At 37.9% G+C, this 14,032-nt stretch overlaps 1 protein-coding gene across 1 annotated transcript in view; it reads right to left on the bottom strand.

The window, feature by feature from the left end:
• Positions 1–4,944: 4,944 nt before the first annotated feature.
• Positions 4,945–14,032, bottom strand: part of LOC128694831 (zinc finger matrin-type protein 2) — a 32,392-nt gene continuing 23,304 nt past the window's right edge. Inside the window, exon 7 of the mRNA XM_053785147.2 lies at positions 4,945–5,424. Within this exon, the coding sequence (XP_053641122.2) occupies positions 5,272–5,424 (153 nt within the window). The 3' untranslated portion in view covers positions 4,945–5,271. The remainder of the gene's footprint in view (positions 5,425–14,032) is intronic.

Raw genomic sequence — 14,032 nt, 5'->3', positions numbered from 1 at the left:
TAGTGCTTCTTGTTATCCAAAATGTATTGTGGATTTAACACTTAAGTACTGTATGGCCCTGGTGGGTTTAGCTCTTATTAAAACTAAGTGCTTTTTTGTGAATGTGGTAATAACCATAATAAAACTTCGTTCAACAGTCAATTGAAAGAAATTTGAAACTTTGTAATGCTGTATGCAACTTTAGTAAGGACATTGAATATAAGAATATTTATATAATCTGGAAAGCACTATTTGCATATCTATAATACAATCATTTCTTGGGTTTAGTGCTTAATTTCATTATTGTACTTTCATTTCTAAGTGTTTTAGTGCTTAGATTTTTTTTTTTTTTAACAAGTCTGCCGTCTCCCACCGAGACAGGGTGACCCAAAAAGAAAGAAAAAAAAAAATATCCCCAAAAAGAAAATACTTTCATCATTCAATGCTTTCACCTCACTCTCACATAATCACTGCTTTTGCAGAGGTGCCCAGAATACAACAGTTTAGAAGTTTTTTTTTTCAACAAGTCGGCAGTCTCCCACCGAGACAGGGTGACCCAAAAAGAAAGAAAAAAAAAATCCCCCAAAAGAAAATACTTTCATCATAATTCAACACTTTCACCACACTCGCACATTATCACTGTTTTTGCAGAGGTGCTCAGAATACGTATAGAGTATATACGTATAAAGATACACAACATGTCCCTCCAAACTGCTAATATCCCAAACCCCTCCTTTCAAGTGCAGGCATTGTACTTCCCATTTCCAGGACTCAAGTCTGGCTATATAAAATAACCAGTTTTCCTTAATCCCTTCACTAAATATTACCCTGCTCACACTCCAACAGCTCATCAGGTCCCAAATATCATTCGTCTCCATTCACTCCTATCAAACATGCTCACGGATGCTTGCTGGAAGTCCAAGCCCCTCGCCCGCAAAACCCTTACCCCCTCCCTCTGTCTAGCCCTTGTGGCTTAGCGCTTCTTATTTATTATAATAATAATTACCCCCTCCCTCCAACCCTTTCAAGGACGACCCCTACCCCGCCTTCCTTCCCCTACAGATATATACATGCTCCATGTCATTCTACTTTTATCCATTCTCTCTAAATGACCAAACCACCTTGACAACCCCTCTTCAGCCCTCTGACTAATACTGTTATTAACTCCACACCTAATTTCCACACTCCGAATTTTCTGCATAATATTTACACCACACATTGCCCTTAGACAGGACATCTCCACTGCCTCCGCTCTGCAAGCTTCACACCCATATAACTGTTGGTACTACTATACTTTCATACATTCCCTTCTTTGCCTCCATAATTTTGTCTCCGCATATACCTCAATGCAACACACACCTTTTTTCCCCTCATTAATTCTATGATTAACCTCATCCTTCATAAATCCATTCGCTGATACATCAACTCCCAAATTTCTGAAACATTCACTTCTTCCATACTACTACTACCCAATTTGATATCCAATGTTTCTTTTTCTAAATAATTTGATACCCTCATCACCTTACTCTTTTTTACGTTTACTTTCAACTTTCTACCTTTACACACAACCAAATTCGTCCACTAACCTCTGCAATTTCTCTTTAGAATCGCCCATAAGCACAGTATCATAAGTAAAAAGTAACTGTCACTTCCCATTTTGTATTTGATTCCCCATAATTTAATCCCACCCCTGTCCCAAACACCCTAGCATTTACTTCTTTTACAACCCCATCTATAAATATATTAAACAACCATGGTGACATTACACATCCCTGTCTAAGACCTACTTTTACCAGGAAGTAGTCTCCCTCTCTTCTACACACCCTAATCTGAGCCTCACTGTCCTCATAAAAACTCGATAGCATTAGTAACTTCCCACCTATTCCATATACTTGCAACATCTGCCACATTGCTCCCCTATCCACTGTTTTATGTCTTTTCTAAATCCATAAATGCAATAAAAACTTCCCTACCTTTATCTAAATACTGTTCACATATATGCTTCAATGTAAACACCTGATCTACACATCCCCTACCCACTCTAAAACTTCCTTGCTCATCCGCAGTCATACATTCTGTCTTACCACTAATTCTTTCAATAATAACCCTACCGTACACTTTTCATGGTATACCTAGTAAACTTATTCCTCTATAATTTTTACAATCTCTCTTGTCCCCGTTCCCTTTATATAAAGGGACTGTACATGCTCTCCGCCAATCCTTGGGTACCTTCCCCTCTTTCATACATTTATTAAACAAAAATACCAACCACTGTAACACTATATACCCCCCCTGCTTTTAACATTTCTGTCATGATCCCGTCAGTTCCAGCTGCTTTATCCCCTTTCATTCTACATAATGCCTCACGCACCTCCCCCACACTTACATCCTGCTCTTCTTCACTCCTAAAAAATGGTATACCTCCCTGGCCAGTGCATGAAATTACCACCTCCCTTTCTTCGCCGACATTTAAAAGTTCCTCAAAGTATTCTCGCCATCTACCCAATACCTCCATCTCCCCATCTACGAACTCTCCTACTCTGTTTTTGACTGACAAATCCATTTGTTCCCTAGGCTTTCTTAACTTGTTTAACTCACTCCAAAATGTTTTCTTTTCATTAAAATTTCTTGAGTGCCTCTCCCACTCTATCATCTGCTCTCCTTTTGTACTCTCACCACTGTCTTCACTTATTCTTTTACTCTCCATATACTCTACTCTTCTTATAACACTTCTGCTTTGTAAAAACCTCTCATAAGCTACCTTTTTCTCTTACCACACCCTTTACTTCATTCCACCAATCACTTTTCTTTCCTCCTGCACCCACCCTCCTATAACCACAAACTTCTGCCCCACATTCTAATACTGCATTTTTAAAACTATTCCAACCCTCTTCAACCCCCCCCACTACTCATACCTGCACCAGCCCACCTTTCTGCCAATAGTTGCTTATATCTCGTGCAAACTTACTTCCTCCCTTAGTTTATACACTTTCACCTCCCTCTTACTTGTTGTTGCCATTTTCCTCTTGTCCCATCTACCTCTTACTCTAACTGTAGCTACAACTAGATAATGATCCAATATATCAGTTACCCCTCTATAAACATGTACATCCTGAAGCCTACCCATCAACCTTTTACCCACCAATACATTAACAAACTACTTTCATTTCGTGCTATATTATACCTTGAAAATTTATTTATCCTCTTTTTCATAAAATATGTATTACTTATTACCAAACCTCTTTCTTCACATAGCTCAATTAAAGGCTCCCCATTTTCATTTACCCCTGGCACCCCAAATTTACCTACTACTCCCTCTACAACATTTTTACCCACTTTAGCATTTAAATCCCCAACCACAAGTACTCTCACACTTGGTTCAAAACTCCCCATGCATTCACTTAACATTTCCCAAAATCTCTCTCTCTCTACACTTCTCTCTTCTCAAGGTGCACATATGTTTACTATAACCCACTTTTCACATCCAACCTTTATTTTACTCTACTTAATCCTTGAATTAATACATTTATACTCCCTCTTTTCCTGCCATAGTTTATCCTTCAACATTATTGCTACTACTACTTTAGTTCTAACTCTATTTGAAACCCCTGACCTAATCCCATTCATTCCTCTCCACTGAAACTCTCCCACCCCCTTCAGCTTTGTTTCACTTAAAGCCAGAACATCCAGCTTCTTCTCATTCATAACATCCACAATCATCTCTTTCTTATCATTCGCACAACATCCACGCACATTCAGACATCCCACTTTGAAAATTTTCTAATTATTCTTTTTAGTAATTATTACAGGAAAAGGGGTTAGTAGCCCATTGTTCCTGGCATTTTAGTTGACTTTTACAACACGCATGGCTTACGGAGGAAAGATTCTTATTCCACTTCCCCATGGATATAAAAGGAAAAGTAATAAGAAACAAGAACTATTAAGATTAAATCAAAGAACACTTCAGATGAGTGTGTATAGATAAACGTGTACATGTATGTGTAGTGTGACCTAAGTGTAAGTAGAAGTAGCAAGATATACCTGTAATCTTGCATATTTATGAGACAGACAAAAGACACCAACAATCCTACCATCATGTAAAACAATTACAGGCTTTCGTTTTACACTCACTTGGCAGAATGGTAGTACCTCTCTGGGTGGTTGCTGTCTACCAACCTACTACCTACTTCCATTTAAACGCAGAGGTAAAATAATCTTGCAAAATATCTGGACTGTACCTCCAATTATTATTATAACCAAAGTGCTAAACCTGTACCTCCATGAAAAGCAAGAATGCAATAACTTCTCGGGGGAAGTGCCTTGAGGTGAGGGGTCATCCAAGGTTAACTATACATACTAGTGCTTTCCCAGTATGATTCCCCTCAAGGAAGGTTCCTTGATGTTGGTGAGGGGCTCTTGATTTAGGGAATTGGATCTGTGCTCCAGTTCCCCGAATTAAGCCTGAATGCCTTCCACATCCCCCCCCCAGGCGCTGTATAATCCTCCGGGTTTAGCGCTTCCCCCTTGATTATAATAATAATCCCAGTATGATTACTTGAGAATGCCAAAAATGCTGGTGGCTTACTTGTTTTAATTAATTTGGTAAGTGTTAAACCTGTAAGATCATGTAGCACCTGGGAAATGGGAGGCATTCAAATTAGATCCAGAGGGGGGGGGGGGGCATAAATAATTCCTTGGCTTAACCTTGGTAATAAGGCATTCAAGGTAGGATGGCTGCAATTCCTTGGACTAAGTGCTTTTCACTGATAAAGGCACCTACCTTGAAAGGAAAACTTAAACAAAAATTTCCAGGTAGGCAGTTTCTGACCTACCAGGCTGTGGTGTCTGACAGACTACATGTTAACTCCAGCCTGACTGACCCAGGCCATTGATACCTGAACCATCAGCAAGATAGTAGTATATCCATAATGCATTATATTAGGGTAGTAAAATTTTAATTGTAATATTTGTCATTATTTCTAAACGTTGAATGAAGTATTAGAGAGTAACATTTATTTTACAAAATAATTTATTTAGTAAACATTATTGTACCTGACATAACATGTACATTATTTATGGATGATAATACACAGTATCGTATGTTTGAATAATTTTCAAAAACTATATAACATCAAATCTTGTGCATCATTAAATGAACATTTTCATTTATGTACAAACCAATATTTAAAATTTAGGTAGTTTTAGTATTTAATCGTAGATTAACTTGCACTGTCAAAATCAAGGTACAATCACACCAGTAATGTGAGTGAGAAAAGTCCTATGTTACAAAAGTTATTTTTTAGATGATGAAAATCCTGAAAAGCCCATTATTTTTGCCATTTCTGGGTCCATTCCACCTGAACTTGCATCTTCATCAACAGAAGAATCTGCTTTTCGCTTCCGTTCCTTTCGCTTCTCTCTTCTGTACTCCTTTAATTTTTCTTCCTGTTATGGGATGAGTAAAGAATATAGTATACGTATTACAAGTGTGCTTTGGGAACACTACTGTGAAAAATTTAAGCTTTACTTATTGGATCCTTGCTGTGGCTGTAGTACTCCCTTGTACATTTTCTTCTACCACAATAAGCTACTGTTATAAAACTTTTAGTCAAAATATAAAATGGCAAGAGGTGCAAAGTAACAAGTTGATACAAAAATTGGTACAAGTCAGTGAGTCAATAAGGCTCTTGAGTAACCTCTACAGCAGCTTTGTGTAGGGGGGAAGGGGTCACATAAGAGCCACCTCGCTGAAAAAGATAGCAGATGAATTTACTCTTTTTCAGACAGACCAGCACTGTATGACACTTGTGGGTTTAGCACTTAGTATTGATTATAATAATAATAATAATTATCAGATGGAGCAATTAAAAGAGGTTCTACACACCTATCATAACTTTTAATTATAAACATTACTGAACACTTGAAATTTGGTAAATGATGTAAAACTCTATAGTAATGATTGACATGAATAAACTCTCCAGGGATGCAACAAGAACAAAGGAAGCACAGTTAGAAATTACCTACCCAAATAAGCTGCAGGAATACTAGAATATATTTCTTCAGTGTAAGAATGGTAAAGTGGAATAAGCTGAGCAATGACAGTGGAAGCAAACTTCACACAGGGGTTTAAAAATAGATAAGACAATGCTCAATTATTTCAGCACATTGAAAGTAAAGAAGACCAATAACTGGAACACTCCCCCTGCAAGCTCAAATATTCAATTACTGATCATTTTAGGAACCCATAAGTAAGACAAGTGTCCATTCCAATTTCAATTTCCCACATTCTATTGGACTGTCCTGTTTATCAACGAGCACGTTGTGCAAGACAGGTATACAATACCGACAAGATGAAAGTTAAGACACTTGTGCAACATCTGGTTATCTTTATTGTAGACGTTTCGCCATCCAGTGGCTTTATCAATACAGAATCTGTATTGATAAAGCCAATGGATGGCAAAACGTCTACAATAAAGATAACCAGACGTTGCACAAATGTCTTAACTTTCATCAACGAGCACGCAGAATTTTCCTCCGACATTGTCACCGCTCTAACGCCTTTACTTTATCTTCCCTCCTTGCTGATGGACCACCTTTGACAGACTGCCTCTTTGGCTTTTTGATAGCAACTGATTTATTGCACAAACTTTAGTAATCCTTCCTGTAGTACTCCTCACAGCCCTTCCTAACTTTACCTTTGTTGTCCTCTCCACCTTTGCTTATCCTTTGATCTTGCATCAATCCCTGCCTTGCAGCACTGTATGACCCTAGTAGGTTTAGCGCTTCTTTTTTATTATAATAATGATCACTGTAGGTTACTCATTTCATCAGGTTATTTATTTCATTGAGAGAATTCTGTGAATAGTGCTTAGATGACTTTTCTACACAACCCAAGGACAAAAAAAAAAACCATACTACAAGCAGGAATTGAACTCATGGCGATCATAAAACTCCAGACCAGTGTTGGCTTGGAGTTTTATGACTCGCTTGCTATGAGTTCAATTCCTGCCTATGGTATGGTTTGTTTGCAATCATGTCATTTCGATTTCATGAGTCATGGACAAAAAAGCCCAAAATTTTTAATTTTTGGCTTAAGAGATGATCATATTTCCTCAAAAAACTAAGCTCTATATGATCCCCTACAAGTTAAAGAGTTGCATGAATAGCATTAATATAATTTAATAAATAGTGCATAGATAAGACTAGTACAAAATTACCTAAATTATTATTTATTTCATTAACCCTTTGACTGTCACAGGCCCCTTTCTGAAACTCATTCTATGTTGATAAATTTTTAGAAAAAAAAAAAAAAAAATTTTCTTATGAAATGATAGAGAATCTTTTCCTGATGGTGATGACACCAAAAGTTCCCTCTTGAAGGCAGCCAGGGGCATACTGGTAATTCCCCTTATGCATGGAAGAACGCTGTTGAACAGTCTTGGGCCCTGAACACTTATGGTGTTTACTTTTAGTGTACCAATAGCACCCCTACTTTTCATTGGGGGTATTTTGCACCACCTGCCCAGTCTTTTACTTTTGTAGGGAGTGATTTCTGTGTGCAGATTTGGGACCATTCCTTCGGGACCCACCTTCTTTCCCCAATAGATTTATATGCTCTCCAAGTCATTCTACTTTGTTCCATTCTCTCAAAATGCCCAAACCACCTCAACAACCCCTCTTCAGCCCTCTAATACTTTTAGTAACTCCACACCTCCTCCTAATTTCCACACTACAAATTCTCTGCATAATATTTACACCACACATTGCCCTTAGACATGACATCTCCACGGCCTCCAGCTGCCTCCTCACTGCAGCATTTACAACTCATGCGTCACACCCATATTAGAGTGTTGGTACCACTATACTCTCGTACATTCTTTTCTTTGCCTCCATGGATAATGTTCTTTGTCTCCACAGATACCTCAATGCACCACTCGCCCTTTTTCCTTTGTCAATTCTATGGTTTACCTCATCCTTCATAAACCCATCCACTGACAAGTCAACTCCCAAGTATCTAAAAACATTCACTTCTTCCATATTCCCTCCCTCCAATGTAATATCCAAATTTTTCTTTATCTAAATCATTTGATACCCTCATCACCTTACTCTTATCTATATTTACTTTCAACTTTCTAACTTCACACACCCTCCCAAACTCATCCACTAACCTTTGCAACTTTAGAATCCCCCAAAAGCACAGTATCATCAGCAAAAAGTAACTGTGTCAACTCCCATTTTGCATTTGATTCCCCATAATTTAATCCCACCCATCACCCCAGCATTTACTTTTACAACCCCATCTATAAATATACAGTGGTCCCTCATTTTTCATAATTCATCCGTTCCAGAGAGTGTGACTGTTATCGAAATTGACAATTTGCGAAACCATTTTTCCCATAAGAAATAATATAAATCCAATTAATTTGTTCCAGACACCCAGAAGTATCAACAAAAAATTTTTTTTTACCTTAAAGATAGATTTACATGCACAAAAGAATGAACATTCAACATGACAGTTACCTTTATTGAAGGCTGTTGTTGATGGATGGAAGACAGGGAGGAGGGGAGAGGGAAGAGAGGTTATTGTTTAGAAGGGGAATCCCCCTCCATAAGGACTCTAGATGTGAAGTTCTTATCAGGGGTCACTTCCCTAGCTTATAGTTATACATGCAAAAGAGAATGAAAAATAAGTGTAAAGCACTAATAAAATGTATAAATGAACATTTAACATCACAATTACCTTTACTGAAGACTCTTGGTGTATGGCAGAGGGAGGGGAGGCGAGTTTATTGTTGGAGAATATGACACTAATATCAACTCGAGAGCTTATTTATCTATCACAATTCAACTAATATGACATAACAATATGAATAACAGAGAAACATGACATATACTCTAAAATAAATAAAATAAGTCATTATGTATGCCACAAATGGTGCTGTGTTGTTGCTGGGTGTATAAGGGCCAGTGAGAGCATAAGCCATCCATGATGTTGGTGAAGGCTGCAGCTGAGGTGGCGGTGTTTTCTGTAGCCCTATATAACTCCAACAACATTGGAGGAGCTAGTAGAAAAGCTGAATCAATGAAGAGGGCACCCTCTACCACCATCACTACCACCCTCTACCACCACCACTTTCATATTTTTCTACAAACTTTTTCTTGAATTATATTGTGTTCCTCACATTCTTTACCAAAGGGCTGGCACTTGAAGCTTTCTTTGGAGCCATGGTGGCTTATTTAGCAGTTGCAAGCACTAAAATGAATGGAATATTATGAAATGTATCGTATGAGCTCGTGGGATCGTCTTCACTTGCTGATAAACAATGGCACACTGGCTGGGAATGAAGTGTGGGGCTGCTCAAGGCGTGCATACGTGTCTGGGACGAACGACTATTTGTAACGAAAAACAAAGTTACAATTTTTGAAAATTACGACTTTCAATGCTTAAGAAAAAACGAGGAACCACAGTATTAAACAACCATGGTGACATTACACATGACTGTCTAAGACCTACTTTTACTGGGAAGTAATCTCCCTCTCTTCTACAGACCCTAACCTGAGCCTCACTATCATAAATACTCTTTACAGCATTTAGTAACTTACTACCTATTCTATACACTTGCAACATCTGCCACATTCCTCCACTATCCACTCTATCACACGCCTTTTCTAAATCCACAAATGCAATGAAAGCTTCCCTACCTTTATCTAAATACGGTTCACATATATAGTTCAATGTAAACACCTGAACTACACATCCCCTACCCATTCTAAAGCCTCCTTGCTCCCCTACCCATTCTAAAGCCTCCTTGCTCATCTGTAATCTTGCTCACTGTCTTCCCTCCAATTCTTTCAATAATAACCCTACCATACACTTTACCTGATATGCTCAGTAAACTTATTCCCCTATAATTTTTACAATCTCTCTTGTCCTCCTTCCCTTTATATAAAGGAATTATACATGCTCTCTGCCAATCCCTAGGTACCTTCCCCTCTTTCATACATTTATTAAAGAAAAATACCAACCACTCCAACACTATATCTCCCCCTGCTTTTAACATTTCTGTCATGATCCCATCAGTTTCACCCTGCCTAGGTGGGAGACGGCCGACTTGTTAAATATATATATATGTACAGTGCACCCTCGACCAGCAATATTAATCCGTTCCTGAGAGCTCATCGTTAATCGAAATTATCGTTAGTCGAGTTAATTTTCCCCATAAGAAATAATGGAAATCAAATTAATCCGTGCAAGACACCCAAAAGTATTGAAAAAAAAATTTTTTTACCACATGAAATATTAATTTTAATACACACAAACTGAAGAAGACATGCACAGTTACATGACACTTACCTTTATTGAAGATCTGGTGATGATTGATGGGATGGGAGGAGGGGAGAGTGTTGATGGTGTTAGTGTTTAGAAGGGGAATCCCCTTCCATTAGGACTTGAGGTGGCAAGTCCTTTTTCGGGGTTACTTCCCTTCTTCTTCTAATGCCACTAGGACCAGCTTGAGAGTCACTGGACCTCTGTCGCACAACATATCTGTCCATAGAGGCCTGTACCTCCCGTTCCTTTATGACATTCCTGAAGTGTTTCACAACATTGTCAGTGTCACAATTAAACACTTGTTCAGGTTTCAATTCTTCACTGTCTATGTACTCCTTGAATTCCTGCACATATTTTTCAGCTGCTTTTTGGTCCAAACTGGCAGCCTCACCATGCCTTATCACACTATGTATGCCACTACGATTCTTAAATCTCTCAAACCAACCTTTGCTGGCCTTAACCCTTTCAGGGTCCGTCCCGTAGATCTACGGCTTTACGTTCAGGGTCCAAACCGTAGATCTACGTCATGAGCTCAGCTCACTCTGATAAACTGTGAGTGGTACATTTGGGCCTAGATATGAGAGAATACATCTATGTGGTATGTGTGCACCACATAAAACAGATCCTGCAGCACAAAGTTAATAATGAGAGAAAAAACTGAAATCATGATTTTTCGGTTAAAACAGCGACTTTGCAGTGTTTTTTTTGTATGTTTTTTATAGTTGTATTGCGATTTCTTGGTCTCATTTGATAGAATGGAAGACATATTACAGAAATAGAGATGATTTTGATTGGTTTTATCACTGGAAATGGCTTGAAACTGAGCTCAAAGTAGCAGAAATGTTAAATTTTTGCCGATATTCAAGAGTAAACAAACGACCTCACACGTCTAATACACACCAGCTGGTGGGTCTAATATGCATTCACAAATATGGTGATGATATTTATACAATTATTACAGTATTGCATAACAGTAAATCTTCTATTTTTTGGTATGAATAAAAATTCATTATGTGAATAAAAAATCAAAATGGAATTTATTTGTAAAGCTTCAAAACATAACTAATGAACAGAGGAAATGTTAGTTTAGTTCCAGGAATACCTACATTGTTTATTCTGGACCCTATTTTGAAATTGGAATATTTTGAACTTTGTGTTAAATTGGCCAAATTAACAATTTCTGATCACTTTAATTTGTAGTTGAAACAGTTGACTTGGCGATTTCTTGTGCTCAATCGATAGAATGGAAGTAATACTAGTGAAATAGCTAAGAATTTGATTGACTGGAATAATGTAATTGGCCTAAAATGGGAGTCAAAGTCGGCAAAATCGCCGATTCGTAAATATCGCTGACACATCAAAATTCGCGAGAGTATAATTTCATCAATTTTCCATCAAATTTCATACTTTTCGTTTTATTACCTTCACAAAAAGATTCTCTACCATTTCATAAGAAAAAATAATTTTTTTTTTTTTTTAATTCTTGGACATTGGGGCACACTTCAGATTTGGGCCTTGGACCCTGAAGGGGTTAAATTCACTCACATCACCACTAGTTGCTGGCATTTTTCTAATTAAATCCTCATGCAACTTCCTAGCCTTTTCACATATGATCGCTTGAAGATGCTATCTCCTGCTATCTGTTTTTCATTTATCCACACCAATAACAGTCTCTCAACATCTTCTATCACTTGCAATCTCAGTTTCGAAAACATAGTTGCACCTTTGGCAAGAACAGCTTCCTTGATTGCCGTTTTCTTGGCCACAATAGTAACGATGGTTGATTGGGGTTTTGTGTACAACCTGGCCAGCTCGGAGACATGCACTCCACTTTCATACTTAGCAATGATCTCTTTCTTCATATCCATAGTAATTCTCACTGTTTTTGCTGTAGGGTTGGCACTAGAAGCTTTCTTGGGGCCCATGGTGACTTATTTTGCAGGTGCAATCACTAAAAATGCTGTGATAATATGAAATGTTCCGATTGTATGCTTGGAAGCGACCGCACAAACTCATCGTTAGGCGATTTTATCGTTAGACAATGCCAGCGTTGGTATATATAGTATATAGATACACACACACATATATATATATAATATATACACACACACACACACACACACACACACACACACACACACACACACACATATATATATATATATATATATATATATATATATATATATATATATATATATATATATATATATTATATATATAAAGAGAAGAAGAAAAACTTTATAAAACTGGGATGCTTAAATGTGCGTGGATGTAGTGCGGATGACAAGAAACAGATGATTGCTGATGTTATGAATGAAAAGAAGTTGGATGTCCTGGCTCTAAGCGAAACAAAGCTGAAGGGGGTAGGAGAGTTTCAGTGGGGGGAAATAAATGGGATTAAATCTGGAGTATCTGAGAGAGTTAGAGCAAAGGAAGGGGTAGCAGTAATATTAAATGATCAGTTATGGAAGGAGAAAAGAGAATATGAATGTGTAAATTCAAGAATTATGTGGATTAAAGTAAAGGTTGGATGCGAGAAGTGGGTCATAATAAGCGTGTATGCACCTGGAGAAGAGAGGAATGCAGAGGAGAGAGAGAGATTTTGGGAGATGTTAAGTGAATGTATAGGAGCCTTTGAACCAAGTGAGAGAGTAATTGTGGTAGGGGACCTGAATGCTAAAGTAGGAGAAACTTTTAGAGAGGGTGTGGTAGGTAAGTTTGGGGTGCCAGGTGTAAATGATAATGGGAGCCCTTTGATTGAACTTTGTATAGAAAGGGGTTTAGTTATAGGTAATACATATTTTAAGAAAAAGAGGATAAATAAGTATACACGATATGATGTAGGGCGAAATGACAGTAGTTTGTTGGATTATGTATTGGTAGATAAAAGACTGTTGAGTAGACTTCAGGATGTACATGTTTATAGAGGGGCCACAGATATATCAGATCACTTTCTAGTTGTAGCTACACTGAGAGTAAAAGGTAGATGGGATACAAGGAGAATAGAAGCATCAGGGAAGAGAGAGGTGAAGGTTTATAAACTAAAAGAGGAGGCAGTTAGGGTAAGATATAAACAGCTATTGGAGGATGGATGGGCTAATGAGAGCATAGGCAATGGGGTCGAAGAGGTATGGGGTAGGTTTAAAAATGTAGTGTTAGAGTGTTCAGCAGAAGTTTGTGGTTACAGGAAAGTGGGTGCAGGAGGGAAGAGGAGCGATTGGTGGAATGATGATGTAAAGAGAGTAGTAAGGGAGAAAAAGTTAGCATATGAGAAGTTTTTACAAAGTAGAAGTGATGCAAGGAGGGAAGAGTATATGGAGAAAAAGAGAGAGGTTAAGAGAGTGGTGAAGCAATGTAAAAAGAGAGCAAATGAGAGAGTGGGTGAGATGTTATCAACAAATTTTGTTGAAAATAAGAAAAAGTTTTGGAGTGAGATTAACAAGTTAAGAAAGCCTAGAGAACAAATGGATTTGTCAGTTAAAAATAGGAGAGGAGAGTTATTAAATGGAGAGTTAGAGGTATTGGGAAGATGGAGGGAATATTTTGAGGAATTGTTAAATGTTGATGAAGATAGGGAAGCTGTGATTTCGTGTATAGGGCAAGGAGGAATAACATCTTGTAGGAGTGAGGAAGAGCCAGTTGTGAGTGTGGGGAAGTTCGTGAGGCAGTAGGTAAAATGAAAGGGGGTAAGGCAGCCGGGATTGATGGGATAAAGATAGA

This window comes from Cherax quadricarinatus, chromosome 45 (assembly GCF_038502225.1).
Source record: "Cherax quadricarinatus isolate ZL_2023a chromosome 45, ASM3850222v1, whole genome shotgun sequence".
Classification (NCBI taxonomy): domain Eukaryota; kingdom Metazoa; phylum Arthropoda; class Malacostraca; order Decapoda; family Parastacidae; genus Cherax; species Cherax quadricarinatus.
Note: the sequence above shows the minus strand (reverse complement) of the source record. Positions and strands in the feature narration are given on the sequence as shown.